We start from the raw sequence: 27,003 nt of genomic DNA, 5'->3' as shown, positions 1-27,003 counted from the left end.
GACTAAAGGACTATTGATTAGAATAGCAGTGTTCTTGCAGCTTAGAGTCTGATTAAGCAACAGCACAACTGACCCAATCTGCACTCAAACGTCCAGATTAAACTATGGATTTCTCTAGGTTTTAAAAAAAAATGACTGGAATATTTTGAAATCGCACAACTTTACAAGATGGAACAAATAAGTGGAAGTAATTTTTAATGTTGCCATTTAATAGAGGAAATAAACATTTGGCACAGGCCCAACTGATAAGCAACATCAAGGTGTGCATCAACAGAGTGGACTAACTGAATATCAGCACTTAGGTCATTAACACCTTCACTATCAACATTTGAAGATAGCCAGGTTATCTTGTTCAGATTGGGAAAGTTTAATAAGTGATGGATGTTGCAGGGAAGCACAAAATTGAAGAAAAAAAACACTAAACTGTTTTGATCCAATGCTTTTTCAATATTGTCAGAATATTATGAAACAGTATTTGCATTCGAAAATCTAAAATTGCCCAAAAAACTAAGTTGGAAAGAAATTGATGCACAGATTAAGAGCTGATTTACTGTGTTTGCAGGGATTTAATAAAATTAAGTGTCACAATCACTCTACTGTTTTAACCACATTCAGCTATTTTTATGCTGATTAAATATATGTGTGTGTGTGTGTGTGGGGGGGGGGGGGGGGGGGGGGGGGGGGGTGCTGTGACCTGCTTTAGCTTGAGTCTTAGACTGTGTCCATTTTGTAGTGATGTAAGGAATGTGAGGTGAAAATGTTCATACCCGATATAGTGGACTCAGTTTCCCACAATGCATCATGAAAAGTAGTGTACAACTGCTGATCACTCGCTGAGTAACATATCTGATCTGTCCAGCACTGATGCACCAGCAAGGTTAGCACAGTAGTCCAGGGTTCGGGTTTCAAATTCTCTTCCCATTTCCAACCTTCCATCTTAATGCCATTATTTGTCATTTTGATACAAAATGTCCTTTAATCACATTCTGAATACCCAAACAATACAGCACAAACACACTCGGAGATATGATATGTAACAATTTTTAATATAAATCTGTGACGACAAAGATCATTTAAAAAGCTTGTGGCATCTTTTCAATGTAAAGTGTAACTGCAAAAGTGATACAGGAAATCATCTCTCACACCAACATTCAAAGCTGTTTACAGATAATATGACTTCCTGACTGCAACCCAATGGTTACTTCCTCCGATGGAAGAGATTCTTGATTCCCTCCTCCATAGACTTGGGTTCATTCATCATGGTCATTGGTTTGTTCTTCAGTGCTGCTTCTCTCATACTGTGGTAAACATATTCGTTCTGCTTGAACATCCTCAGCTCCATCTCTGTCTGCATTCGCATCGCCTGTGTAGATATCAGGAATGACACATAAATGCCCACCCATTAGTTAAAGGTTCAGTGTGTAAGATTTAGGTGAAATGGATCTATTGGCCGAAATTTTACATAAAATAATCCGAGTGATGTCTTTTTACTAGTGTGTTTCATCTAAATTGTAAAAAATTTCGTTTTCTTTGCCCTAGAATGAGCCATTTGTATTTAAATACTTTATATTTACACGTGTAGTGGGTACACTCTGGGGAGGCCGCCATGTTTTTTACAGTAGCCCAGACTGGACAAACTAAACACCTTTTAAATTTTTATGACAACTGAAGGCTACCACAAGTTCTCGCTCATGTTTGGAAGGGGAGGGTGAGGTGAGGGGTATTCAGCTGCAACATGCAACTGCACCACTAGATGTCCCTAAATTCTACACACTTTACCTTTAAATCTAATGTACAATATGTAGAAAAGAATTGCAAGTTTGTGAACTGGTCAAATAAAACCGGTGTATTTAAGAGATACCACAACTGTTTAATCTTTATCAAATGCCTTAAACCATGGGATTAACAGAAGAAAAAGTGAGGTTGTTTTCCAAACCAAAATTCAATATTCACTTTACTGCTAGCTCTGATTTGGGTCTATCACTGCCTGAGGGAATTAGCTGCTTAATTTTCCACTATTCTTAGCAGTCAGGCACAAGCTGTGTCTGTATCTTCGATTTGGTTCAGAGCAGGTAGCGTTTGGATGGTTTTTAATGCTCATCACAATGAACAAAGCACATCCTTTGATACGTCGTACAAAAATATTGATTATATGCTACTTTTGTAAATAAGTAATATATAAGTGTTTGAACTGAATATAAGTCGTTGAACTGCATCACAGATAATTTAACAACCTGGCTGTTCTCGTTTTTCCTGCAGTTGTGTATGCAGATTTTGAGATGAAATGGTGTTTACCTCCAGATCCTTGGTGATGGGATGTGTAGCGCCGTGGGTGACCATGAGAATGGCATAGGCCTTACAGACCATACTATGTCCAACCTCTATCTGGCCAGCCTGCCAGTGGTTCACTCCGGCTCTCATGGCAGCCATACCGAGAGCAGCATTGTTTGGGTTGTAGATCTTCCTGTGAAACGGAAGAGGCTCGAATTATTTGTCCATCCGTCCAGTTTGAAGACTCAGCATGATCATCATTATTACAGGATAGCATATGATATAAAATGCTCACAAGAGACTGCTCTCTGTACTCACATGTATCCTTCCACCATTTTACGGGTGTAATCTGCTGCTTCCTCAAAGTACTGCAGGTAAGCTTGCACCTCACTTAGCGTGCTCCACATCCTCAACAAGTAGATGTGAGTGTCGGCCAGAACTGGTTCCGTTTTCTCGATGCAATCTCTGCAGATTTTAACCACCTGAAGCAAGAAAAGGAAAGACAAATCGTGTGTAGGTAGAATAGAGCTTTATAAGATATACATGGAAAAAGCCCGTCTGGAAGTCAGTAGTTGATTTGTTACGTTACCTCGTGGTAGTCACCGTTTAATCGAGCATTGTCCATCTTCTCCAGCAGTGAAAAGCAGTAGTCTGTTGCCTCTTTCACCTGCTCCTCTGGAGGCTAAAAGGCAGAGACAGAGATTGGTCACATTTTAATAGATTTAAGCAGCATCGCCCCAGTGATTTGAGTATCAACACAATGAAAATAGATGAAACATCAAATATTTTTTGGGGGACAAAACTGGTTTTCATTCTTAAAGTCCATAGAGGCAAAGGCCTGACTATTTTACTTTGTTTTTAACTGGGTTGTTTGACCCAGTAAAGCGTCCTTCTTCACCCCTGTTAAGAACTTGAATGCTTCTTTTACTAATAACACACACGATTTACTCCTTTACATGAGTAAAAGACAAGTCTTGGTTATTATTGTTATTAATTGACAGCCAGTTCCTGCACATCAGTGGTTTTTGATTAATATACCTTTCAAATCAACTTAAAAAATTACTGTAATTTGTCACTGCTAAATTAGTTTTTCGCGAATCATAATCATAATTTCTGATGATAGTCCCCGGAACATGGTTTTTACAGCTCGTTACCTGATAATGCAAAGCCATATCCATCAATGTCACAGAATTTTTGCACTTTTTATGTTGGTCATACATTCATTTATACCCAAAGTAATAAATTATAAATTACAAGCAGTTTGGTATTGGAAATTGGGTAAAATTAAACATTATAAATACAGTTACTGCCCCAAATTAATTTAAGGTATTGAGTAAGTAAAGTTTATCTGTCATATTTTATACATCACTGTGTTTCAAATGTGTGTGTGAATGCATGCACACACAAACAGTTGTGATCTGAATCCATTGGGACTAATCTTTGCTTTAAATAGTCACTGCGGCTCTGTTTCTCATGTTACTTATCTGTGCTTATCAACCATGTCAGGGCTAAATGTCGTGAGGAGGTTTGGCCCTTTGTTGCCCTGTGCAGAATGCAATCATTCTCTCAGTTCAATATTTAAATCAACAGAATCATGCAGAAAGACTCAAACCTTGACTCCGTCCACTTCCCTTCCCCCCAACTTCAAATCATCCTTGATGTGATCCTTGCAGTGCTCACATGTGCAGTCAAAGAAATATTGGGTTTTCAGCAGCCTTCGTCTCTCCTCTGACAAATTCAAGTAGTCCACGTATGAGACCATCAGCTCCTCGCCCTCTGCGATCTTACCTAAAGAACGCAGCTCAATCCTGAGGAAGAAATACACAGTTACGTCCACAAATACACACTGAAACACTTATATAAACCCTTAAAATCCCCTGTCCCACCCGGAGGCTGCTTTGGCCTCAGTGTGACTCATCAGTTATTTCATAGGATCTTTATCTGGTTAATTTTTTCTGTATTTTATTTAAGGTTTTTGATTGATGATGTGCCTTTTAGTTCAGTCAATCCAGTGTCGGATTGAAGGAAGGCATATTAGAGAATATCAGAGATGTTATTTCGAATTTATGCCAAAGTTTAGTTAGTTAATTATGTAAATATAGGACTTTTCTAAATTCAATTTAAATACTCACATCTTCTCTATGATGCAGCAGAAAAATCTCTACCTCTGGAACAGTTATTTATTGTTAATTAACAATTTGCAAATATGCCGAACTAAACCCAGTATTAACAAATGTGTGACAGACCTACAGTATTAACTAATTGTTGAAGCTAAAAAAATAATTAAAAGGCTTAAATATGAAATTAATATAAATATTTAGATAGGTAAATGCATGGAAATATTATTTTATCATGGTGTTTGATGGTATTAGAGGTGAACTACTACTACTCATTAAAACTATCAATAAACTCTTACACAGTAAGACATCGGTGTTGGCATTTCAGAGGAACACACAGTGCAGTCACATATGGAAACACACACGGTGACAAAGCAGAAGAGTATGAGTAAAGATTAATATGTGGGGTTGAAAAGTGAGTTATCTGTGGAGAATAACGTGAAGGAAAAACCCACACCAGCCTTTTGTTATGCTTAATGAGTGAAAAGTGAAAAGTCAGAGCATTCAAGTAGCATGATCACACATCGTTCATTGCCCCTGCTCATACCTGGCATTAACAACATATAGTACACGTGTGGACGAATCCAAGATGAATTGATCAGTCAGATCACATTAGGAGGTGGTCTGGTCCACATACTTAAATCTGTGTGAACGTGAACGGGTCCTGAGCCATTATTAAAATGATCAACTACTCAGCTGACATACTCTTGCCCACGACAGTTTCATACTATAATATCATTTCATAGTTTGCATTTATTAGACATTTATTTATTTATTCATGGCGGCCTGCCGCAATAAAAACTGACAGATTTTCTATTCTTTCAATCAAGTGCATCAAAGAGCTTTGTACAGCACATTGCTTGACACACACACACACAGACACACACACATGTGACTGACAAAAGCCTTATCCGTCCGACTGGTTTACGACAACAACAACAATGCTTTTGGTCTTTGCAGAAACCAGTGATTTATGTGTCTAATTTCAGTCAGGAGTGGATAGGGCACATTTTTTTACCAGGAATGAACAGAGCCACTGATGTGAAACTGAGTCACATCAGACCTACAGTACAAACTACAGCACTACTGACAAAGACTGTGGAGGGAGTCGGCGTTATATGTAATGATATATTAATTCAGTATTTAATGTTATAGTCTTAATGGTGCTCTGATAAATAACACTTAAAGAGGTAACGCACCTCCGTTGAGAATGAAAGATAGTATTCACAGCCGATTGACTGAAAGACAAACAGGAAGTAGTTTTACACCAAACCCAACCTGACAAACACACATTCACAAACATTTAAGTGGAGTTCAGCTTCTGTGTTTTGTTTTTTTTTTGTCTTACTTACTTGCCGTGATTGAGGATTACAGTGCAGTTGGGCCAGCAGTTGTGATTCACAAGGCACAAATTTGGGAAAAGCCCGACTCCCACTGCCTGAAGACCCCTCTGGTCACTGACTGTAAAGCCATTGCAGTTGATCTGGGGGAAAGAGGGGAATAATTGTGCATGAACACATCAAATATGGGAGAAAAATGTACATATATTACATATATTAGATATTACATATATTTAGAACAGAGTCCAGATTTCAAAAGGCTCTTATCAACATTTTGTTTTGCTTTGTCATAAGATTTAAACATTGTGACCCAGTGCACCTCCTGGTTTAAGCCTGATTTTGAACACAATTTCCAGTAGATTATAAAGGTCACTGCCTCTGGTGGGTTCATTCAAAGTTAATTTAGGTGAATAATGTCCTTGTCGCAGTATTTGGCTTCGGTAACTGTCATTCATATGATGTGCACGTCATGGTGTTAAGAATCTGGACATGTTGTGAAGCACAAGATGTTTCAGGTGAATTTACAATATGGGTTTGACAAAGTTTGATGTTCACAATTAACCTGGTACACTGTGTGCCGACTGGGAGTCAAGTATTCAACTTGTGCTGTAAACTCAGGTACAAAGATATATATTACGTATTGACAAAGACACCTGAACACATTAGTTTCAGTCTCAGGGAAGCTTGACTGTCAGATTTGGAGCGGTGGGGCAGATTCCACCCATAATTGTTTTTGCTTCTTCAGTGAAAGAAGCATCCCCTGAGTTGGGACAAAACTTTTACATATTTGCAGTGTCCATATTTAGACGCACCACTCCAAAGATATGGGAGATGTCGTCGATTGTGTGCTGTTTGCTGTTCCGGGGCCAGTAGTCGAGGAAGTTGTGGATGTCCACTTTGAACTCCTGCATCTCCTCCTCTTGCATGTCGCATATGTGATCCTCCAGCTCGTCCAGTGTCGTCAGCTGCATGTCAGATACGATGCTCCCTTCCTTGTCCATTCGCCACAAGATGCGGGCAACCAAACTGGCCACAAAATGAAAAAGAAGACATGTGATTGCGGGGGCTACAAGGGAATCGGACACACATTATCTTGAGACAAATTTCTACCGTAACTGAGGCTGTCATATAACACAGTTATGCAAATTGAAGCAAGTACATAACAGTGACACAAAAACAAACCTGGTGCAACTCAGAGATAAACAATAACCAGTGGTTAAATGGTTCTATTCTACACTTTGTTAATTGTGGTTCTTTGCATTCCCTTGTGTTGTCTTGATCAAATCAAAATATACTAAACAACCCTCTTCTTTCCAAATTGAATAGGGTGGATTAGCAATAGTCAAATACAGAGAATATGCGAAGAAACCACCACACACTGAGGAAAACTAGCCAAAGTTTTTCTCTTTGTGTTGGAGTCTTTACCTGTGATTTGTCAGCAAAAAATAAATAAAAAAATCTCTAACGAATATAATATCTTTCATTCAGTTCCTATCTCCCTTTCCCTCCACTTACCGGATGTTCTCATTTGGTGCTTTGTGAAAGGATTTGATGGCACCGCACTCTTGCTTGTGCTCGGCCCAGCCGGCTCGCTGGCAGGTACGGTCACAATAATGTGCAAACTTGCACTGGCCGCATTTCTGCAGCTTCTCTTGCCTGCGGAAACAGCTGTGGCAAATGCGCTCGGCAAGACTGCGGAAGAACAAAGGTAACATTCAGATACATCATAACAAAATCAAAAGGAAATTGAGCTCGAGATTATTTCATAACACAAGTTAAAACCATAAAAATGGTTATTGCGAGTATCGTGGGTAGACGCAGTAAATATCTATCTTTATCTCATATCTCAAAAATATTGTCCTCGATTCAAACACTGGTGTTATTGATGATATTAATGGAACATGAAAAACAATATTGGATGAGGGATACACCGGCTTAAATATTATCCACAATCACATTATCTTTCGTCCATATCTGATGGTTATCTTGTCCATTTCAAATTGCCTCCCAGTGATGCTCGAGAGGACGCCGCTCATTTTCGCCTGAGAAGTGAGTCAAAACAACTTTTTGTTTCTGATTGTTCCAGACGAGATGAATGTCGTTAAGTGTTTTTCTTCTTTTTTCAGGTTGCTCACACTATTTTTAGTTAGTTATGTAAGGATGTTGTAAAATTACATCACAGGAGGAATACGGCGGCCAGGGTTAGTAAAATCAGATTCCATTGCCTTTAGAAACAGGAACATGTCAGAGGACAGCTGAGGCCCAACAGTCCCCAACAAGAAAGTGGAAAAAAAAGATCAGGGATCCGCCCTCTCATCCAGATCCCCACCAAAGTTGGGTTGTGGTGGGGCACTGCTCATTGGTTGAGTAGTTTTTGTGTAACCCTGCTATCTAACAAACACTCGCGACTCTTTGCTGTCCTGCCTCCTAAATGGTGGAACGAGCTCCCCATTGACATCAGGACAGCAGAAAGTCTACACATATTCCTCGGCAGACTAAAGACACATCTCTTCTAATTATACCTAGCATTAAAAAACAAAACAAAAAAACACTATATATATATTTAGTCGCACTTATATGGCACTTACAGATAGCACTTTGTAGTTTGGCTTTCTTGAGGCAACTTACTTGATTCTTGTTGTTCTGGGTTTGTACCCTCATGGTTGAATGCACTTATTGTAAGTTGCTTTGGATAAAAGCGTCAGCTAAATGTAATGTAACAAACAAGCCAAAAAACATTAACACAACCTTCTTCGCAGGGGGAAATATAATCTACATATAAACTGACCAAATCTTAACACATTCCCAACCACATCCACAGTTTGCGTCTTCACCGTACCTGTCGAACACAACGGCCGAAAGACTGGGCTCTGAAAAAATCACATCTCCAGCCCAAAACTCCTTGGTCGCCTTCAGACCCCTCCCTTTTCCAGGTGAGTTGAATATTGCCACGTTCTCCATGGTCGCTGCACTGGTTCCTGAGATGCTGGCCAATGAAGGTGAGCTGAGAAGAGAGGAGCGTGGCAGTGGTAGTAAGAGGCTAAATACTGCGATAGGGTAGTTGAGGAACTCGTGGACCAATCTGTGCCCTCTGTGTTCTTCAATGACAACTGCACATTCCTCAGCCAAGGTACTAAAATAGCCCTCCACCTCTTGAACTGTACCAAGAGAGACAGAAAAAGGGTTGGGGGTGTCACATTAGTTCGCTGTCATTGGCAAACAGATGTGTCAATAAAACAACCTCGCTAAAAAGTAACACGATTGAACTCATTGTCGTTCTCTATGCTCCTGTCTTTTATTTGAGTTGTGCTCACACTTTCAGTTTTTTATCATGTTAAGGGACCCCGGCTGTGACTTGGTAGGTGCCTGATCCCTGATGGTTATTTCTGTCCCTCAGTTGTTGCTGTCCGTCAGTAGTGTGTGGTGACGTTGGACAGCTGCGAGACAGAAGCTGGGCTGATCCATCTTGCTGCCTCTACTGTGTTCTAGTGCTTTCTTTCCCTCACCCATTTAGGGTTAGATTTAGGATAGGGTAAGCGTCAGGGTTAGGCATTTAGTTGTGATGGTTAAGGTTAGGGTAAGGGGCTAGGTAATGCATTATGCCAAATATAGAGAGACAAGTGTGTGTTTGTGTGTGTGTGTGTGTGTGTGTGTGTGTGTGTGTGTGTGTGTGTGTGTGTGTGTGTGTGTGTGTGTGTGTGTGTCAAGGTTTCGGTTGTACTCGCCACGCATTGTATCGATTTTATATTATTTAATGACTGAAAAGTACAAACAGTACATATACATATTCATGCAACTTTTCAAAGTACAAGCAGAAAAAGGATTCTCCAAATACAAAGGTCATTTCTAGATTGTGTATTAAAAAACACAGTGTTTTCACAACACAGCTGGGTTTAAGATATTTGTTAATTATTAATAATTATAATTTTATACTTATCACAATTCATTTACATCAACAACAATAACAACACAAAACTGTTCACAAAAAACACGAAAACATGAGTGACATTATATATGTACAAGAAAACAATGTGTGTTTCAAACCAATCACTTTTTGATTTGTACTGGGTGGAATAAAGTTTATGAAAAACCCTGTTTATTCTTATGTTTGCTGGACCCTCGTGGACTAAAGGAACATAAATAATCATGGACAGACAATCAAACTTCAACGGCAGCGAATCGCCACTGTTTCACCATCGTGCTGGTTTATGTGCTCTGCTGCTTTGCACAAGCTTTAAACAGGTCTCCAGTGACAAAGAGCGGCTGAGTTGAGGGCCTGGCTCTACATTTGTTAATAATGATTCTTCATTCTCAATTATACGAACATCACACTTCAAAGAAGTCGAGGTGTTTCCCTGAGGGAAAGTCATTGTCATGAAGCAACTTAACCAGTTTGACTGCAGACTCCTGGCAGGGTAACAGACAATGGCGGGTGCCTGTTAACCTCAGAATATCCTCCTGCATCTCTGTGTCCATCGGACCTGTAGGAAACCAGCAAAGATGGAAGGATTAAGATTTTCTCCTCTATACATCACAGTTGATTAAATGTGGAGATGGTATCATAACTCTTATTTTGTCTCCTAGAACATGGCTACCGTTATTTATATTCCCAAGGTAAATAAATGCTTTCTGAGACTAAATTCCCTGGTTAGATTAAACATAGCTAAGATTTGGCACATGTCGTTCCAGGTCCACACACTGGCAGCCGGTGCCTCTTTCCGCTGGTGCATCTTGGACGAGCAGTAAAAGTGCTCAGAAACATTTAAAGTTTGAACATCTACAGTGCCTTGATTGGAAACTGTTTTGTCAACTGGTGCTCCTAAGGTCAAACATGAATTATGTGTTTAAATCTATAACAGAGTATGGCTTCACTAAAGCAGTCAGTGGTAGTTCTATGTTACCTGGTGAATAGCTGAGGACCTTGACATTTGGTTCCTCCTCAGCCAGAACGCTGAACATCATCTTCCTGGCGGCCTTGGCGGTGCAGTACAGAACCCAGGACGGTAAGGCCTTCAGAGCAAATATTGACGAGACGTTCACCACGTTCCATCGCAGGCCGGTTCGGCATGGAAATACCTGCAGGATTCCTGCAGTCAACGCCAGAGCTGAGCTGACGTTAAAGGACAGATAGGAATTCACCATTTCAAGATCTGTGAAGTTCTCAAATCCGGAAATCTCACCCAAAGAGCCTGAGAGAGAGAGAGAGAGAGAGAGAGAGAGAGAGAGAGAGAGAGAGAGAGAGAGCAGATAGAGAGGGATGGTGGGTACATTTTGACTTCTTCAGCATACAAAAGAAGCATTAACCAGGATCTCCACGAAACAAAGCCCCCCATTCAAGACTTACCAGCATTGTTGATAAGGAGCACATGATCAATTTCATTTACAGCCTCCTGCCTCGCTATCCTCACTGTTTCATTCACCCCTTCTCTGGTGCTCAGGTCGACGGCGATGCAGTGAACAATCAGATGCTGTTTCTCACTGAAGCTGTGCAGCTCTTCCTTCAGGTCCTGCAGCAAAGTCCCAGAGCGAGCCACCAGCAGGAGGACGGAGCCAGGCTCCAGAGAGTGGGACACCTGCAAGAACACAAGACATGTGTTTTTCTTCCTTTCTGCTTTTCTTTCCTTCCCCCCTTTCTTCCTTCTACCCAGCAAAACACTTACTTCATGAGCCAGCGCCCGTCCAAACCCTTTAGACGCTCCTGTGATGATACAGATCCCTCTCCCGAAAGTCGCCATTTTGCTAAATTCTTTCGAAGGTTTAAAAAAACTGATGGTCGCTTAAAAAAAAGGGAATTTGAAGCGAAAGTGAAGTGCGAGAACAAGAGCGTCCTGCTTTTATCAGCTTGTGAAGAGGACATGGCCACTGAGCTGTTTATATAATCAGACGTGCCGGCAGAACTAATGTGTTTCATGTGTTATATTTCAAAGTGAAAAGAGAATTGTGACCACAGAGAGTTGAAATGGAATAACTACAGATTTAAAGGCTTTAAAAATACTTTTTAGAACTGATATAACTTTATTTAGGAAATAGCTTTATGACTAGTATTATATAAATATGAATAAAAATAAGCACTGCATAAATTGACACAATATTCACAATATTTAAGATTCTGTGCAAGGTCATTTCAATTTAACTCCTCTGTATCTGTTGTCTCCCAGATTATACTCATGTGGATTTCAACTGCTCATCAGAGGCTCATTTGGGAATTTCACTTGCATCCAGTGCCGTAGAATAAAGGTTTCTCGCGGGGCTGTGGTGGAAATCTGAAAATAAAGATCGCACAACAGACCCGTGCCAGAGATTGACAAAGTCTCTTTCTCTGTTAGAAGTTGTTTGTGCTCTTGGTGTTATCTGGTGGGAAGGAGATGAAAACCAGATGTCCTCAGCATCGATAAGGTCTGTCACTACAACAATGATTTAATGATTGTTCTGCATTTAGAAGGAGTTAATCAACTTGGTGGCAGCTTCTTGCAGTTTCTCACTCTTAAGTTAGCAGAACGAGAACAAGACACCATCAATTCCATTACAGGGCAGTTTATGAAACTCTAATGGAAATTATACTGATACAGAATTTACTCAAGAACAAAAGACAACTCAGAATAAAGCTGCCTTGTAGTGAGTAGCAGTTCTCTTGACCACCTCTTAACAGTGGGAACGAGGCCAAACGTGGGTAAACTAATAAATCCAGGGATTTCATTGTGAATTCCTGGAAAAATAAGTTCTATTCACTGATGATTAAGATTTAGATTTATGGCCGTAACAGACAGACGGAGAGAGAATGCACGCTGAAGTAGGATACCTGCATCCAATTTACCGAGAAGAAGTCCCAATCTGTTCTCCGGAGACAGGAAATGACCTCTGACTGTCGTGGACTTTCCTCCACATTCACATGATCTCAGCCCCATCGAACATTTCTTATGACACTGTGTGTAAAAATCACAAGGAGCACAAGGAGCACAAAGATCTCCTTGGAATGTTGTTAACTCATGCTGCATGGACAACGTGTGCATGCTGTTGCGGAGAGGGTGGGAGGGTACCAATAGTTGAGATGTCCTTAACTGCTCTGCTCTATATTATCTATTATTTCGTGCTATTCATGCACAATTAAACTCTTAATTCAAGTTGTTTAGCCTGATTTTATTAACTGAATATTACACTGAAGAACAAAATAGAACAAAAACATTTTGACACCTTTAGAGCTCTTTGCATATGAGCAGTATTAGTTTCTTCCAGGACAGCATGACTCTCGATAATCTTTCGAGTTAACTACTTTTCACCTTCAGGCTGAGAGAACATGACTCATGACTCATGAATTGCATGCTGAGTTCCGAGTTCAAATACAGTGACATTATCAGTGGCTTAACGCAGCTACACTTTACACAGGCATTAGCCGACAAGCATTGCCACACGTAAATTCTTTAAATATTATTCTAAGATCATAAATAAATAAATAAATAAAGACAACAGCGATATCCTGGGAGTCTGGTGATACTGTTCTCCACAGTATCACCTAAGGCACCAAAAATCAAATGACCCAGGATTTTTGTCATGGACTCCACCACGTGCACTACAGGGTCTTGTGGCAGATGTATTTGTGAGTGTTGGCCTATTGGTTTTTAAATAAGAGTTTAGGGAACCAAACTTAGAAGCCTCAGCGGAATTTTGCAATATACGTATGACATAAAAACTTCAAATGTTCATATGGGTGTCTCTCTATCATTTCAAGACTTCAAAAACATGAACTCATGTGTTTGTAGTAGAGAATTTCAAATTTGACCCACCTTCGACTCACACACAAATCCCTTGTGTGCTCTTATTCACGCGTGAACAATGCTGCTTTGATTCTTCGAAGTATCAACTAAAAGCATCTTTTTACTACACTGTCTCATTCTTGGTTGACAAAATGGTTGTAAAATGCCAAAAGTTACAAAGGTCATTCATGCCTGAATCTGTGTCTTCTCTTGTGTTAGCATTAAAAGAGAAGGGAACTGACAGTGCTAGAAGTGCATCATAGGGAAGCAACCATGTGCAGTACATGGAGGAAACGTAGAGGCATTACAGCGCCTCCTAGTTGCCAAAGGGAGTCAGAGGATTTTGGAGAAGGAAGAGTCTTTCCCCTCTGCAGGTTGTCAGCAGTGGGACACTACTGCTCTCTCATGGACAAACCTTACAGCTGCAGTGTAGTGAGTGTTTTCCTTGTCACCTGTTTCTGGGTTATTTAATTTATCTCCCTTAAAGAGGGAGGGTGTTGGTTGGTTTACTTAGCGTTGTTTACTAGTTGTGTTCTTGTTTTTAATCAACAAGTCACTTTCTCTTTTTCAGGATGTAGATTTTCAGTTTTCAATGGAAAAGTTCCACTTCTTCAGACTCTTTCACTTCACCCCTGGTTTAATTACTTGGCTTCTCCCGTCCACCCCTAGTTTAGGGGACGTAACAAAGTGACACGTACGTTTTACAGAAAAAAATCGGCCTTCTCTTCAGAGATTTGCAAATCTAACAGTAAATTTATTAAACTGGCTGGAAACTTGTTAAAATTAATCAGTATCTTTATAGAATAAGACCCTACCATATCCTTCACTATTATAGAAAGCTGGGGTTGGGAGAAACTAAATTCAACACATAAGGGGATAACGCAGTACTCTAACTGTCCTCTGAAGAAAAACCAAAAAGGATTCTCTGGAAATGTTATCAGTGCATATCAAAGTTAGACCTCTGTAACTTTTCAGCTGTTTGTTTGTTTGTTAGCAGGATTAAGTAAAAGCTCCTGGACCAAACCTGGTGAAGGGGAAGAAAACATTATTATTATGTTCATTCAGGTTACATATAAAAAGGGTTAGGGTTAGGGTTAGGGGGTTAGGGTTACTATCCATCTATCCATCTATCCATCTATCCATCCATCCATCTATCCATCTATCCATCTATCCATCCATCCATCCATCATTCCCAGAGGGACTGTACTTGACTCTCCCGGCTTTTCCCGAGGGGGAGCGCTGGGTGGATGCCAGAAGGGGGCGTTTGCATCATGCAGCCGGAGGGGGCGGGACCAGAGGTGGGTGTGTGTCTCTCAGCTGATGCGCGTACCCACCGACCGACTCCATCATCAGCATCCGACGGTGACAGCGGCCGAAGACACAGCATCCCACCCCCCCCTCCCACCCCCCCAACCCCTCTGTGATATTGCCGAGCATTGCAGGGATAAATCAGACCGACCGCGACCGACGCTGGCGCCGTGAGACAGTGTTGTGTAGTGACGCTGCCATCTTTCCACCGCAGAGTCAGGAGCCTTTGATGATGGATCGCCCGGATGCTACAATCGGTAAATCAAAGGCACCGCATGATTCGCCGTCAATGTCAGCGACGCTCTGATCCAGATGTGTTTGTTTCTCACGCAGCCAGGGCCCCGCGTTATTCCCTCCTGTGTGTGTGTGTGTGTGTGTGTGTGTGTGCGTGTGTGTGTGTCTGTCTGTGTGTGTGTGTGCTCTCTTGTCTCAGGCCTAGTATAGCGAGTAATTGTTTGGGAGCGCAGTGGATGGAGGGCTGGATGCGGATGCTGCTAAAGCCGCCCTTATACCGCCCAGGGATGCAGAGAGGGAGAGAGAGAGGGAGGGAGAGAGGGAGGGAGGGAGAGAGAGAGAGAGAGAGAGAGAGAGAGAGAGAGAGAGAGAGAGAGAGAGAGAGAGAGAGAGAGAGAGTCGTGAGGGAAGGAAGGAAAAGGAGGCAGAGCAGGAGATAGATGGACACAGTGTATTTTTACTACTACTACTATTCACCCAAGTGGAAGTAAAGCGCTAGTAAATGGGCTGCATGAGGAGGGGAGGTGCAATGGCATGACTGTGTATCTATCTATCTATCTATCTATCTATCTATCTATCTATCTATCTATCTATCTATCTATCTATCTATCTATCTATCTATCTATCTATCTATCTATCTATCTGGTTGGTGTGTTACTGTAAGATTTTAATGTGTTTACATTGCAATTGAGTGTATGATGGCTACATATGGCTTCATATCCCCCAAGATACATAGGCAATCTGTGTGTGCGTGTGTGTGTGTGTGTGTGTGTGTGTGTGTGTGTGTGTGTGTGTGTGTGTGTGTACTCTGAATTGCCACTTTATTAGGTACTAATAAAGTACTAAGGCATTAGGTAAGGTCTTTGCTCCTGGGTACAGGTTGCAGAGAATGACAAACACTTGATAAACAGCAAAACATTTGACAAATCTGCAGTCGATCAATTATGTGTTATATGTCCTCACTGTGTTTACACAATGCATAAACAATATATTGATGTATTGGACCTGTGTCATATTGCTATTGATGAAAATTATATTGCAATATTTATTTTTATGATTTTATTGCCCAGATCGATTGGTTATATATTCTATTTTGGATGGTTGATTCAATTTTATGGTCATTGTGGAAGCTGAGCTGCAGTTTTTGGTAATGTTGAATTGTAATGCATTACGTTACGTGCATATTACATATGCTGTGTTGTGTTAGAGGTGTTTCTCTCAATGGTTTTGGACAGTTTTGCCTTTTCGACACAGGAGACTGTGATTGACTCACATGAAACAAAGTGAAACAGTTGCAGATGTCGAAGGTCCCAAGCAGTTCTCAGATGGAAGTGTAGTAGTTACGTATTAACATTATATATTATTATATCATCCTAAACCTGTAGCCCAGAACAATAATATAATGTAGTTCAACTACACAGCAAACTACATCCTCAGAATATACACTTTCAGTTCCAATTATGAGGTGCACCAAGCTAAAAATGAAACACAACACCCCTCTATTAATTTTGTCCAGAGCTCTATCTCAGCTGTCAGTTAGCTTGCGATTATTTTATCATACATGTTATATATGTGTTAATGAATATGCTCCAGGAAACAAAATCCACTGAGGGTATCGTGAATAGTAAAGGTATTCCTGTGGATTTTGACCCTGGGCCCCTCTGTTAAACAGGACTTCTTAATTTGATTAAAAAATGTGAAAACCGTTTGGCAGGTACCATTTTAGTTTTTATTGTGTTTCATAGATGAATAAAATCAGCATAAAGTCACGATAACGTTCAGCCTTTGCCGATTTGGTAATCCCAGCTTGATTAGAACACACCAGTTGCACAAACTACATGCTGCACAATGACCATTAAGCTAAATCATAAAAAAAAGAACATTATAACCTTCAAGAGTGTAAGACTTGTTGCAGGGCTGTTGTATTAAATTGCATTTATTGCAGGTCTACCTGCAACTCAGAAGATGGACACATTCAGAGGAATATCTGTACACTGCAGCTTCATTCAATACATCAGCCCTGTGATGCACATGTTTTTCTTCTGGGTAGTTGAAAATGTTGAGATGATGATATTGTGTTCATTTTTGAGAGACCATGACAAAGCTATATGGTAAATTAGGCCATAGTTTATGGTAGTTTTGTGTTGGATTGTAGTTGAATGCACTTTAATTTAATGTAATGTCATATATGGTATTACATCTATTTTATGAAGCAATCCCATAACTTCAAAATATACCTTTCACTCAAATCTTATCACCTTAAACAACTCTAAAAACACACTTAACACTTGTCTTTTCATCGTGATGCATAATCAAATCACCTGGTTTGTGAATTCTCAAAAACAGCTTATAAAGCAGAAATTTAATGACATCATTACAGAAAACATCATATGTATTACTTCTGATTTGAGTCAGAGACACAATATTTTTTCATTTTACCTGTGACTGACGTTTACACCCCAAGAACCCTTCCAAAACCTCAAATAAGTCCATTTAGATTCCTGTTTCTAGAGTTTATTAGTTTATTTCACAAGAGCGTTGAGTGGTTCTGGGGCCTAATTGACTCCAAACATACAATGTTTAATGTCAGGTCACGTAACATGAGATATAACATAAGACTTCATACACAAGGTTGTCCAAACTTTATTGATCTGACCCTTTTCATTTGTATCATAGTGGGAGGACCACGCTGCCCCTGTATGTGGGCTGGAGACTATTCTGCATTAGCTATTATTGTATAACTTGGTATTATGCAATTACAATATTGTATAACTCCTTTCGTTTTTCTGTGTTCCTCTAGTGTGTGTGCCCCCACTACCTGCATTAGGTTGTGATGACCCACACTACTTCCAAATGTATCTGTGACCCTCCCCAATCCTGACTCCTAACCTCTAATCCCTGACCTTTGACCCCCACTATGGGCAGTGTTGGCAGTGGGGTGGCAGGAGAGCAGGAGTTTGCCATGAAGTCTGTGGGCACGAGGACCACCCTGCCCCGTGCCCCTCCTCTCTCTCGCCGTTGCCCTGCCGACCGCAGCTGTAGTGCAGAGCGGCTGCCTCGCCCCCCAGCGACTATATCAGACGGGACGGCCTCTAGTGATGAACGAGGGAGTGTTAGTATCGGGACTGGGACCTGTACCGGGACTGACCGGCCCACCGAAACAGCCTCGTCCACCAACACTGAATGTACCATGGCGGCCCCGTCCAACAACAACCAGTTGGAGTGTGGCAATGGAGCAGGCCGGAGGGAGTGGGAGAGGGAAAGACAACGTGAGAGGGGGAGAGACAGGGACCGGGACCGAGACTGGGACCGAGAGAGGTTAGAGAGGGAGCGCGAGCGCGAGAGAAACCGGGAGAGGGAGCGGGAACGAGTGGAGAGGGAGAGGCTGGAACGGGAAAGGGAACGTGAGAGGGAGAGAGCCAGAGAGAGGGAGAGGGAGAGAATTGAGAGGGAGAAGATAGAGAGGGAGCGGGAGCGAGAGAGGGAAAGGGAGAGGGAGAGAGAGAGGGAGAGACTGGAGAACGAGAGGATGGAGAGAGACAGAGAGAGGGAAATGCAGGCCGCAGGTCTGGATGTTTGTGGGAACATCGTGGGTCGGGGAGCCAACGAGAAGAGCAGCGTTGGCATGACCCAACACCAGCACAGAGAGATGGCAGCTGCCAGAGGCGACAGTGAGAACAACCCAGGCGGCCATAACCCTCCGAACCACAACCCGCCGAAGATCATGCCAGTGTCAGGAAAACTGGAGCAGGTACTTCAAGATGAAGGAGTGTGGTTCACAACATGTAACTTCCTAAAAAAGGCGGGTTTCAATTGAATCTAAGGGGTCACAAGAGGATTACTGGAGAAGGAAGTGATTTTCAGTTTAGTTTTAACACCTCAGGCCTTAAAAACTTCACTCTAAAGTTGAATTCCTCATAGATGTACAACCTGTGACAAGAGGTCACAAGCAAAAACACTTGGAATCTGTATTTACATTTGGTATCTTTGAAAAGTAGGTTCAAGGTTTTTCAAGTCTAAATTCAGTGCTTACATGGATGTGGAGAGAGTTGTGAAATCTCCTCCTCTGCACACCTCTGGCTGTGAGGTGTTCCCTTTCTCTGCACAATTCAGACACAAATAAGGAGGGAAAAGTGTGTCGAAAAATGCGGTCAAATTTCATTCTAAGGTATTTTGAGGCTTCAGTAGCCTGCTCAGACAAATCAAACAGGCGCCTCCTGATGTCATACACAAAAGACTATAACATGCACTATACACTGAATTATCCTAATTATGTTGGTATCCTCCAAAATAACAGACTTTTGCATAAATCCCTTACTTGTCTCGAACAGTATTTCCTTGTTGAGCTGTGCTGGAGGGCCCGTGACACAGAAATTGTGTAAAAAACTATAACTTTGGAAGATACTTACTTTATTTTGCTATCTAAGACTGCTGAAGTTACATATGAGCTTTGGCCGAACTTACAAACATATTTTCAACCACTTACATTGAAGGATTCACCTCACGGCCACTATGGAGAGAAGGAATTAATATACCCACTCATAATAGATAATAGACAGAAGAGTATTGTATTAAAAAACATTAAAAATAAGTAAATAAATAAAAATCATCCTCAAAATTTAACTCATGCATTTGAAACAGTTCGGGGAAAGAAAATCATAAAAATGCATGTCCTATAATCTTCGTGTTACAATGCAGAATTTTATTACAGAAACTTTTATTACACTATATTACCTCACACTGTCTTTCCTTCCTTCCGTCCTCTATCTGTTTGGCAGGCGATGCAGAACAACTCAGGCCTCGTCCGTCCCTCTGCCTTCAAGCCGGTGGTTCCCAAGAGCTTCCACTCCATGCAGAACCTGGTGGGCCAGGCAGGAGGGGCTGGGAGCGAGGGCAAGACTGAGGCGAGGAGTGAAGGGTTCAGTGAGAGCAGAGGAGGCAGGAGAGGCAGGGACGGAGGAGGTGAATCAGGAGAGGTCCCAGAGGCCCTGCTCCTGGACCAGGACAGCCCAGTGAGGGTGAGCAGAAGTGAGGGTGGGGGGAATGGTAATGAAGTGGTTCAGGGAGGGATGTCTGATTCAGGTAGAAACTCCCTGACCAGCCTGCCCACCTACACGGGCTCGGGGTCTGGTTGTGGGCCCCCAGCAGTCCTGGGGCCTCTCAGTGCTTCCACCAGCCACATCAATAGGTTGGGCATGGCTGGGGCAGCTGCAGGCCTGGACAAGCTTGAAAAGCCTGGCTATCAGGTACGGCCATCATCCATACTGCCTTAGTGTAGACCTTAGTGCACGTTGCTGTACCCATCTGTAACGTGTCGGGATGTGGTTCCTTCCTCCAGAACGGACTCAGCGCCTCAGACAGCGGCCGGTCGTCCTCAGGAAAGAGCTCCTCGTCCTATCAGAGGCTGAGCCACCTGAGTGATGCGCCTGCACCTCTGCGCCCCTCCCCTTCCTCAGATGACATCATCCAGGACCTCGAGGACCGCCTGTGGGAGAAAGAGCAAGAGGTCAGAGGCCAATGAGAAGTGTCGATTTCCTGTACACTGTATCCTGGGACATATTTGTGGCTGCTTACCACAGAAGGCCAATTACCAACAGCCCCACATTTTGTCTTTCGACTTGATTCTGTTCTACTTTTCTTATTTAAATGTCTTATTTTCTTATTTTCAAACAGGTGCAGCACATGCGCAGAAACCTGGACCAAAGTGAGGCCGCCATCATTCAGGTGTTTGAGGAGAAGCAGCGTGTCTGGGAGCGACAGATGGATGAGCTGAGACAGAACTACGCTTCACGCCTGCAGCAGGTGACCTCACTGAGTACTTTAAATATGACAAAACATACTTAGATTTTAAGTCCAAATGCAACCCATGTGCAGAATCTGGTCAGAATTTAATATGATGATTGACAAGATTTTTTGGCAAACACTGACAACAGACAGATATGGAGGAAAACAAACGTTGAAAATTTATGACAATTCTAATATTCCGCTTCTTAAAATCCAGTTCAAAAGTCAAACAAATCAGATTTTTTTGATTCTGCTGTGAGGGAGACATTCAAGCATTCAACAACCCGATTTAAACCAAACTTGCAGATATTCATTACCTTTCAATACTTCGGCTTTAGAATCGCATGTCATAGCTGTACATAACTTCCACATACAGATGGATATTATGTGTCTTTTTGCAGGTGACGCGACGGGCTCAGCGCTCCCAGACTGCCCTGCAGGCCCAGATAAGCCGTCTGTCCCAGGACAAGAGGAGGCTCCAGGAGGAGATGGCGGCTCTGTTGGCCCAGAGAGAGGACCTGGAGAGGAAGTGTCTGGATTACAGGAAGGAGCAGGCTGACATCTTGCCTCGTCTGGAGGAGACTAAGTGGGAGGTGAGACGAGTGACTGGTTCTGTAAAAAAGTTATCCGGGTTACTTCCCAGTTGACCGGGCAGATGAGCGCTTAGTATCAGAGTGTGTGTGAACCTAAGTATGTGTGTACAGGCAACCCACAAGATAGGGTGTATATTTACCACATAGTAAAATAAAATAACCATTGACCCATTCACTCATTCCTCAGGTGTGTCAGAAGGCTGGAGAGATCTCCCTGCTCAAACAGCAGCTGAGGGAGAGTCAGGCTGAAGTGACTCAGCGAGCTGGAGAGATGGTGGCCCTGAGGGGGCAGCTGAAGGAGCTCAATGCCCAGCTGAGGGAGCGGGAGGAGGCCATGCTGGGCCTGAAGGACTCCTACAGCACCAAGAGTATGGAGCTGGAGAAGTGTGAGGTAGAGCTGAGGAGGACACTGTCAGAGGTAGGTGCAATTAGTACTCACAGCACTGGGAGTTTAACACTTACACAGAAACAAAGACAGATGAATAACTTACAGGAGTTAATAATCCACCAAAACAGCCCCAACACAGTTAACACCACTTAGTATTATTCCAGCTCTCCATGTTACTGAAAGATTTAATATATAACCAATATGTTTATAGTTTTCAGGAATGTGTTCCTTGATTTTGCCCTTCACATATGAACAAGAGGAAAATGTCTGAAACATAAACCTACAACAATTCAAGGTCTAGGTGGAAAATCTTGTGTAACTGCAGGGAATGGTCGACTCTATCAAAGGCTTTACTAGGTTCTACAAAAAGACCAATACAATGCTTTTTTTTTTTTATCCAAAGCAGTCCGAATATAATTTGCAGCAAGGGAGATTGCAGGATTCAGATCCTCACCACTTAATCTACAGAGTTGATCATTTAATCCTGGAAATCCTTTGAAAGGATTCTAAAATCGTGGTGAGGACACTGGAACAAATTGGGAATTGGGCAACATTATATTTTACAGCTGCAACTGTTTTTTTTTCTTCTTTTTACTGTAAGAGCCCATAAGCAGCTTGGCCATTTCATTACTAAAGAGTTTAAGACCACCATTTGTCCGTCCATCTGTCCGTCCGTCCAACAACCCCTCATCCCATCGACTTCCGAGTGTTTCGCTAAGTATTGATCGTGTGTTGCTAAAGATTCAAAGAAGTACATTGTCGACTGACGTTTTTTGTGTATTTGTACATCTTGAGAGAATTGACTGAGATTGCTCCATTTATTTGGAATTGTCAATTTTCTTTTTTCTTTTGAATTGAGACATGAAATCAGAGCACACATAGAGTGAGTTGTCATTAATTACATTTAAAACCAAATGTGAGTTTCTATGAGCTTCTATTTAAGCTCTATAACCTTTACCTGTTCCTTTCTTCAGGTGTCCATCCTCAGAGAAAAGCTGGGTGTGTTTGAGGCAGAGGTGCTCAGTTTAAAGCGGGCTCTCAGTGAAGTGAGCAGAGGAGCAGAAGTTGTAATAAGCCCGAACCTCGCTGCTGCAGGACTTTTGCCGCCATGGGGCATTGTCCACTGCCCACGTAACCCCACTGAGTCCTCGACCAACTCCCTTACCACCTCTGAAACCCTGCTGAGTCTTCAGAGTGATGAAGCCAAAGCCCAAAGGCAGGAGGCTCAAAGACAGGAGAGGCAGCAACGTGAAGAAGCTCAATGGCGTGAAGTGCAGCAGCGGCAGGATGCCCACATGCAGCAGGACATGCAAATGCGTCAGGATGCCCAGGGTCGGCCTGAGGCTCAACTCCGCCAGGAGGCCCAACTTCGTCAGGACGTTCACCTCCGCCACGAAGCTCAAATCCGTCAAGAGGCCCAACTACGGCAAGATGTGCAGCTGCGTCAAGAGGCCCAGCTCCGTCAGGATGCTCAACTGCGCCAGGAAGTCCAGCTCCGTCAGGAGGCCCAGCTCCGCCATGAGGCCCAAATGCGTCAAGAGGCCCAGCTACGTCACGAGGCCCAACTCTGTCAGGAGGTGCAACTGCGTCAGGATGCCCACCAGCCACAGCGGGGCCAGGAGGGTCACTGGGATGAAGCAGGGGAGCTGCGCAGGCAGCTAGAGCAGCTACAGGCTGCACTACGTCTGGAGCGGCAGCAACGGGAACGTCAGGCCCTCAACTTTGACCAGGAGCGCCACACTTGGCAGGACGAGAAGGAGCGGGTTTTAAAATACCAGGCTCAGCTGCAGCTCAGCTATGTGGAAACGCTGCAGAAGAACCAAGCTTTGGAAAAACGTATGAGCCTGTTGGGAGCCAAACCATCCACAACCTCCACCACCACCACGATTACAACCACCACCACCACCTCCCCCACCTCCTCCAATTCTCCACCGCCACCACAAGGCCTCTCACCCCTGTCTCCTCCGCCCATACCCTCTATTTCTGGCCCCATTGCCCTCACCCTCTCCCCACCCTGTGAAGACCAGAAGGGCCCTCCTTCTCTCCACCAGCTGGCCCCTCCCTGGGCAGGAGCCTCCCGTCTGGAGAGGATAGAGTCCACTGAGATATAGAGACAGCTCCATGAAACGTTGCATATTACCCAGTTTATTACACCCAGCGACAAGGCCTCTGACACAAAACCACTTCAAACAACAGTAGAAAATCATTTCAGTCTGCAATAGGATAAATCAGAACGGTCTGGCATACTTTTCAATGCAACTAGACACTAAACAGCAACAAAGGCTGAATGTTAAATCCAGCATTTTCAGTAACAAGCAGATCATCTGAACAGGAAAATGAATTATATTCCATCTGTAAATGATTTTTCAATTTTCCTATACAGCCTTTTTCTCACTAGTTGTGCACAACTTCGTCCTACAGAACCAGGGTACCTGAAAAGTGTGCCATACTGATGGATGGCAGGAAGACAAAATGTTAAATGACAATGTCAAACAGCACTAACACAGGGGTCATCTAATGCCCAATGCTAGAAAAGGACCAAGACAATCAGGGATATTGTCAGAAATGATCAACAAGAATATTATGCGGTATTTAGTCATTGTAAGTCTGTGTCACTGGTAATGTAAAAGTAGAATTAGTGGTCAGAGTGTGTGATGTTAACTTTTGGCCAGAGAGCGCCTTACTCCATTATTTCCAGCATGTATATGAGAATAAATAATGCTGGGAATAGATGAAAAGAAAAAAATATCAAGAGTATGATTATTATTTTCAATGCTTTAATGATATCAGTAAAACCAGTTACACATCATTACACGTGGCTGGACTATCTCATTCAAATCCCAGCAGACGTCGACATTTAAGGTCACACAGACTGATTCTCGATTCATTTTGAAGTCGTTTCATGCACAGGGTCCGACACGCACGGCCCACTTAAACACATCATTAAGACCAACAGAGTTTATATTTTGTACAAATTGAATTAGATGGATATGTTTAGCAGATAATCAACCCCCCCCCCCCTGAAAGAGAGCCGTGGTTCGCCGTAGCCACATATTGTCTGCTGTGACTGAAAACAAACGCTGGAGGTCACTAGAGAGCTGTTACGGTGCTCCCAACTGGCTTGGACTGCAAAGGAGAATGTGAACGGAAGCACACAATTGGAATTTGATTATTATGATAATTGTGTCATTCACTTTGTGCATTCGCCGCCAAGAAATCTGAAGAAGCAGTCGGTATCCCCAAAGTTGAAAAAGAAGTAACATTTTATAGAATGTATGATATACTAGAAAGAAATAATTATAATAGATATAGATTGTAAATGTGTGTATGAGAGAGCGAATGTGTGCAAAGCAGGCGTGTGCATGTGTGTATACATATGAAAAGCTTCAGCGTATGAGATTGAAGATCGAGGGACTAGTGGCAATACAGCGAGTCAAGATATATTAAGAGCAAAGGGATTTTCTCGAACTGCAGGAATATGTGCATCAGAGCTTGACGTAAGAGCAGTGAGAGTCTGTATATCCTGGAAAACGCCACTTTCTTCTGTATATTTCATTTTAGACAAAGCAGGTGAGATGGAAGTTATTTTAAAAAATCGGAACCGTGGGGATCATTCAGGCTAACTGCACTATGTCGTGTCCTACACACAAGTGATGATGTACAGTAGACTCAGATGTGAATATCATGGCTTTTATATGTGTTGTTTATGCCAGCATACAAAGATGTTGCTCAAGAATATTAACTTATCTCTACGGTATTACATAGTATTATCATCTTTATTACTGTTATTATATTATGGTGAACTGACAGAGAAAATATGTGCCATTTGAGCTTTCCTTTATGTGTTTTTTTTATCTGTGTAGATAGCCTATTGGCCTATCATAATGGTGCAATCATAGCAACCCTGTCCAAAAAAAGAAGATGTTCCTTTTGATGTAGGTGATAAATGTAGTTACAGTAATGCATTGTTGAGAGAACAAAATGCTACCGAATTTATACATATTTCAAATTTATTGTTTGCATTTATGTTAGTTGTACTGTTCTGGCTTGATTAAAACCACCCCTTTGTTAAAATTCTGCAGAACTAATAAAGATATGTGAATAATTCAGCACTTGTCATCGCACACATTCATTTTTTTCTGTTGTTATCGAGGCTGACACTGCAATTTGTAAAAAGTTATGAGGACATTTTCGGGATTCACAAATATCTTGGCTTAGGATTCCTTTAACGTTAAAATCTCAAATGTAACGGGATGATCTTCAAAAACGAAAAAAAACAACACATTCCTACAGAAGATCAGCCAGAAAAAAGAGGAAAAATAGTATTTTGCTATTTAAACATTGGAATATTATAAACATGTGAAGTCTTCTGGGTTTGTAGAGTGTTGAATAGTTTGTATATATAGTTATTAAGTAATACACTTTATTTATTTAGCACCTTTTAAAACACAGTTACAAAATGCTTTACATGTTATAAATAAAAAGTTACAGATGAGAAAAGAGTAAAAATTTGATTTAAAAAAACCTTAAACAAGGAGTTTTTAACTGATGAAATGTATAATTTTATTTTGCTGCCTCTTAATAAGAGAGTATACAGAAAGTAATATGATGTGTTCTTATTAAAGGTTCAGTGTGTAGAATAAACACTAATGGTGAAGTTGCATGTTGCAGCCGAATCCCACTTCACCTCACCCTCCCCTTCCAAACATGAAACCTGTGATAGCCTCCAGTTGGCATAACAACTCAAAAGGTGTTTGGTTACTGTAGAAAACATGGCGGCCTCCGTGGAGAGGACCCACTCCTGATGTAAATATAAAGTATTTAAATATAAAAGGTCCATTCTAGGGTAAAGAAAACAACAATTCATACATTTTAGATGAAACACACTCGTGAAAACATTACCAGGATTATTTTATATCCAATTTCTGCCAGTACATCCCTTTCACCTAAATCCTACACACTGAACCTTTAAATTCTTACAACACGTCAACGACCAGGACCGATACTGGGCGTGGTGTATTTGTGTCCCACAGTAATGTCCATATTAAGATTGTGTAACAAGCTATGTCAGGGACACAGCTAACACAACTTAATAGAAATCTCATTGGAATTCGTCCTATTTCAAACTGGACTTTATCGGTGTCACGCAGAAACACCCGAAGTGACTTCACAGAGGCGTGGACGCGTGTTATTGTGTCGTGATCTGTTACCTAACCC

The 27,003-nt window shown here is 41.9% G+C and overlaps 3 protein-coding genes across 7 annotated transcripts; 1 reads left to right on the top strand and 2 right to left on the bottom strand.

Annotated features, from left to right (window-relative positions):
* Positions 1–1,030: 1,030 nt before the first annotated feature.
* On the bottom strand, positions 1,031–8,834 carry smyd1b (SET and MYND domain containing 1b). 2 transcript variants are annotated; one of them, XM_034596981.1, is made up of 10 exons: positions 8,568–8,834; positions 7,244–7,420; positions 6,541–6,754; positions 5,741–5,871; positions 5,588–5,626; positions 3,884–4,079; positions 2,861–2,953; positions 2,590–2,753; positions 2,296–2,464; positions 1,031–1,363 (listed from the first exon to the last, which is right to left on the bottom strand). In XM_034596981.1, the coding sequence occupies exons 1-10, from the start codon at positions 8,687–8,689 to the stop codon at positions 1,199–1,201; spliced, it is 1,470 nt and encodes a 489-aa protein (XP_034452872.1). In that variant the 5' UTR covers positions 8,690–8,834; the 3' UTR covers positions 1,031–1,198. The 2 variants fall into 2 exon arrangements, with proteins under 2 accessions (XP_034452872.1, XP_034452873.1); XM_034596982.1 differs by lacking the exon at positions 5,588–5,626 and having other exon boundaries at positions 8,568–8,833.
* On the bottom strand, positions 5,266–11,679 carry LOC117768530 (sepiapterin reductase-like). 2 transcript variants are annotated; one of them, XM_034596984.1, is made up of 6 exons: positions 11,389–11,671; positions 11,073–11,301; positions 10,630–10,917; positions 10,005–10,209; positions 7,183–7,189; positions 5,266–5,281 (listed from the first exon to the last, which is right to left on the bottom strand). In XM_034596984.1, the coding sequence occupies exons 1-4, from the start codon at positions 11,461–11,463 to the stop codon at positions 10,055–10,057; spliced, it is 747 nt and encodes a 248-aa protein (XP_034452875.1). In that variant the 5' UTR covers positions 11,464–11,671; the 3' UTR covers positions 5,266–5,281; positions 7,183–7,189; positions 10,005–10,054. The 2 variants fall into 2 exon arrangements, with proteins under 2 accessions (XP_034452875.1, XP_034452874.1); XM_034596983.1 differs by having other exon boundaries at positions 11,073–11,679.
* Positions 11,680–14,767: 3,088 nt separating this feature from the next.
* Positions 14,768–25,895, top strand: lzts3b (leucine zipper, putative tumor suppressor family member 3b). 3 transcript variants are annotated; one of them, XM_034596979.1, is made up of 8 exons: positions 14,768–15,044; positions 17,947–18,772; positions 19,800–20,267; positions 20,360–20,527; positions 20,695–20,823; positions 21,207–21,398; positions 21,586–21,816; positions 22,761–25,895. In XM_034596979.1, exons 2-8 carry the CDS (start codon positions 17,984–17,986, stop codon positions 23,895–23,897), a joined length of 3,114 nt encoding a protein of 1,037 aa, XP_034452870.1. In that variant the 5' UTR covers positions 14,768–15,044; positions 17,947–17,983; the 3' UTR covers positions 23,898–25,895. The 3 variants fall into 3 exon arrangements, with proteins under 3 accessions (XP_034452870.1, XP_034452871.1, XP_034452869.1); XM_034596980.1 differs by having other exon boundaries at positions 14,865–15,044; positions 17,822–18,772; positions 19,800–20,039; XM_034596978.1 differs by having other exon boundaries at positions 14,866–15,044; positions 17,822–18,772.
* The last annotated feature ends 1,108 nt before the right edge of the window (positions 25,896–27,003 follow it).

Source organism: Hippoglossus hippoglossus, chromosome 9 (assembly GCF_009819705.1).
Source record: "Hippoglossus hippoglossus isolate fHipHip1 chromosome 9, fHipHip1.pri, whole genome shotgun sequence".
Lineage (NCBI taxonomy): Eukaryota > Metazoa > Chordata > Actinopteri > Pleuronectiformes > Pleuronectidae > Hippoglossus > Hippoglossus hippoglossus.
Note: the sequence above shows the minus strand (reverse complement) of the source record. Positions and strands in the feature narration are given on the sequence as shown.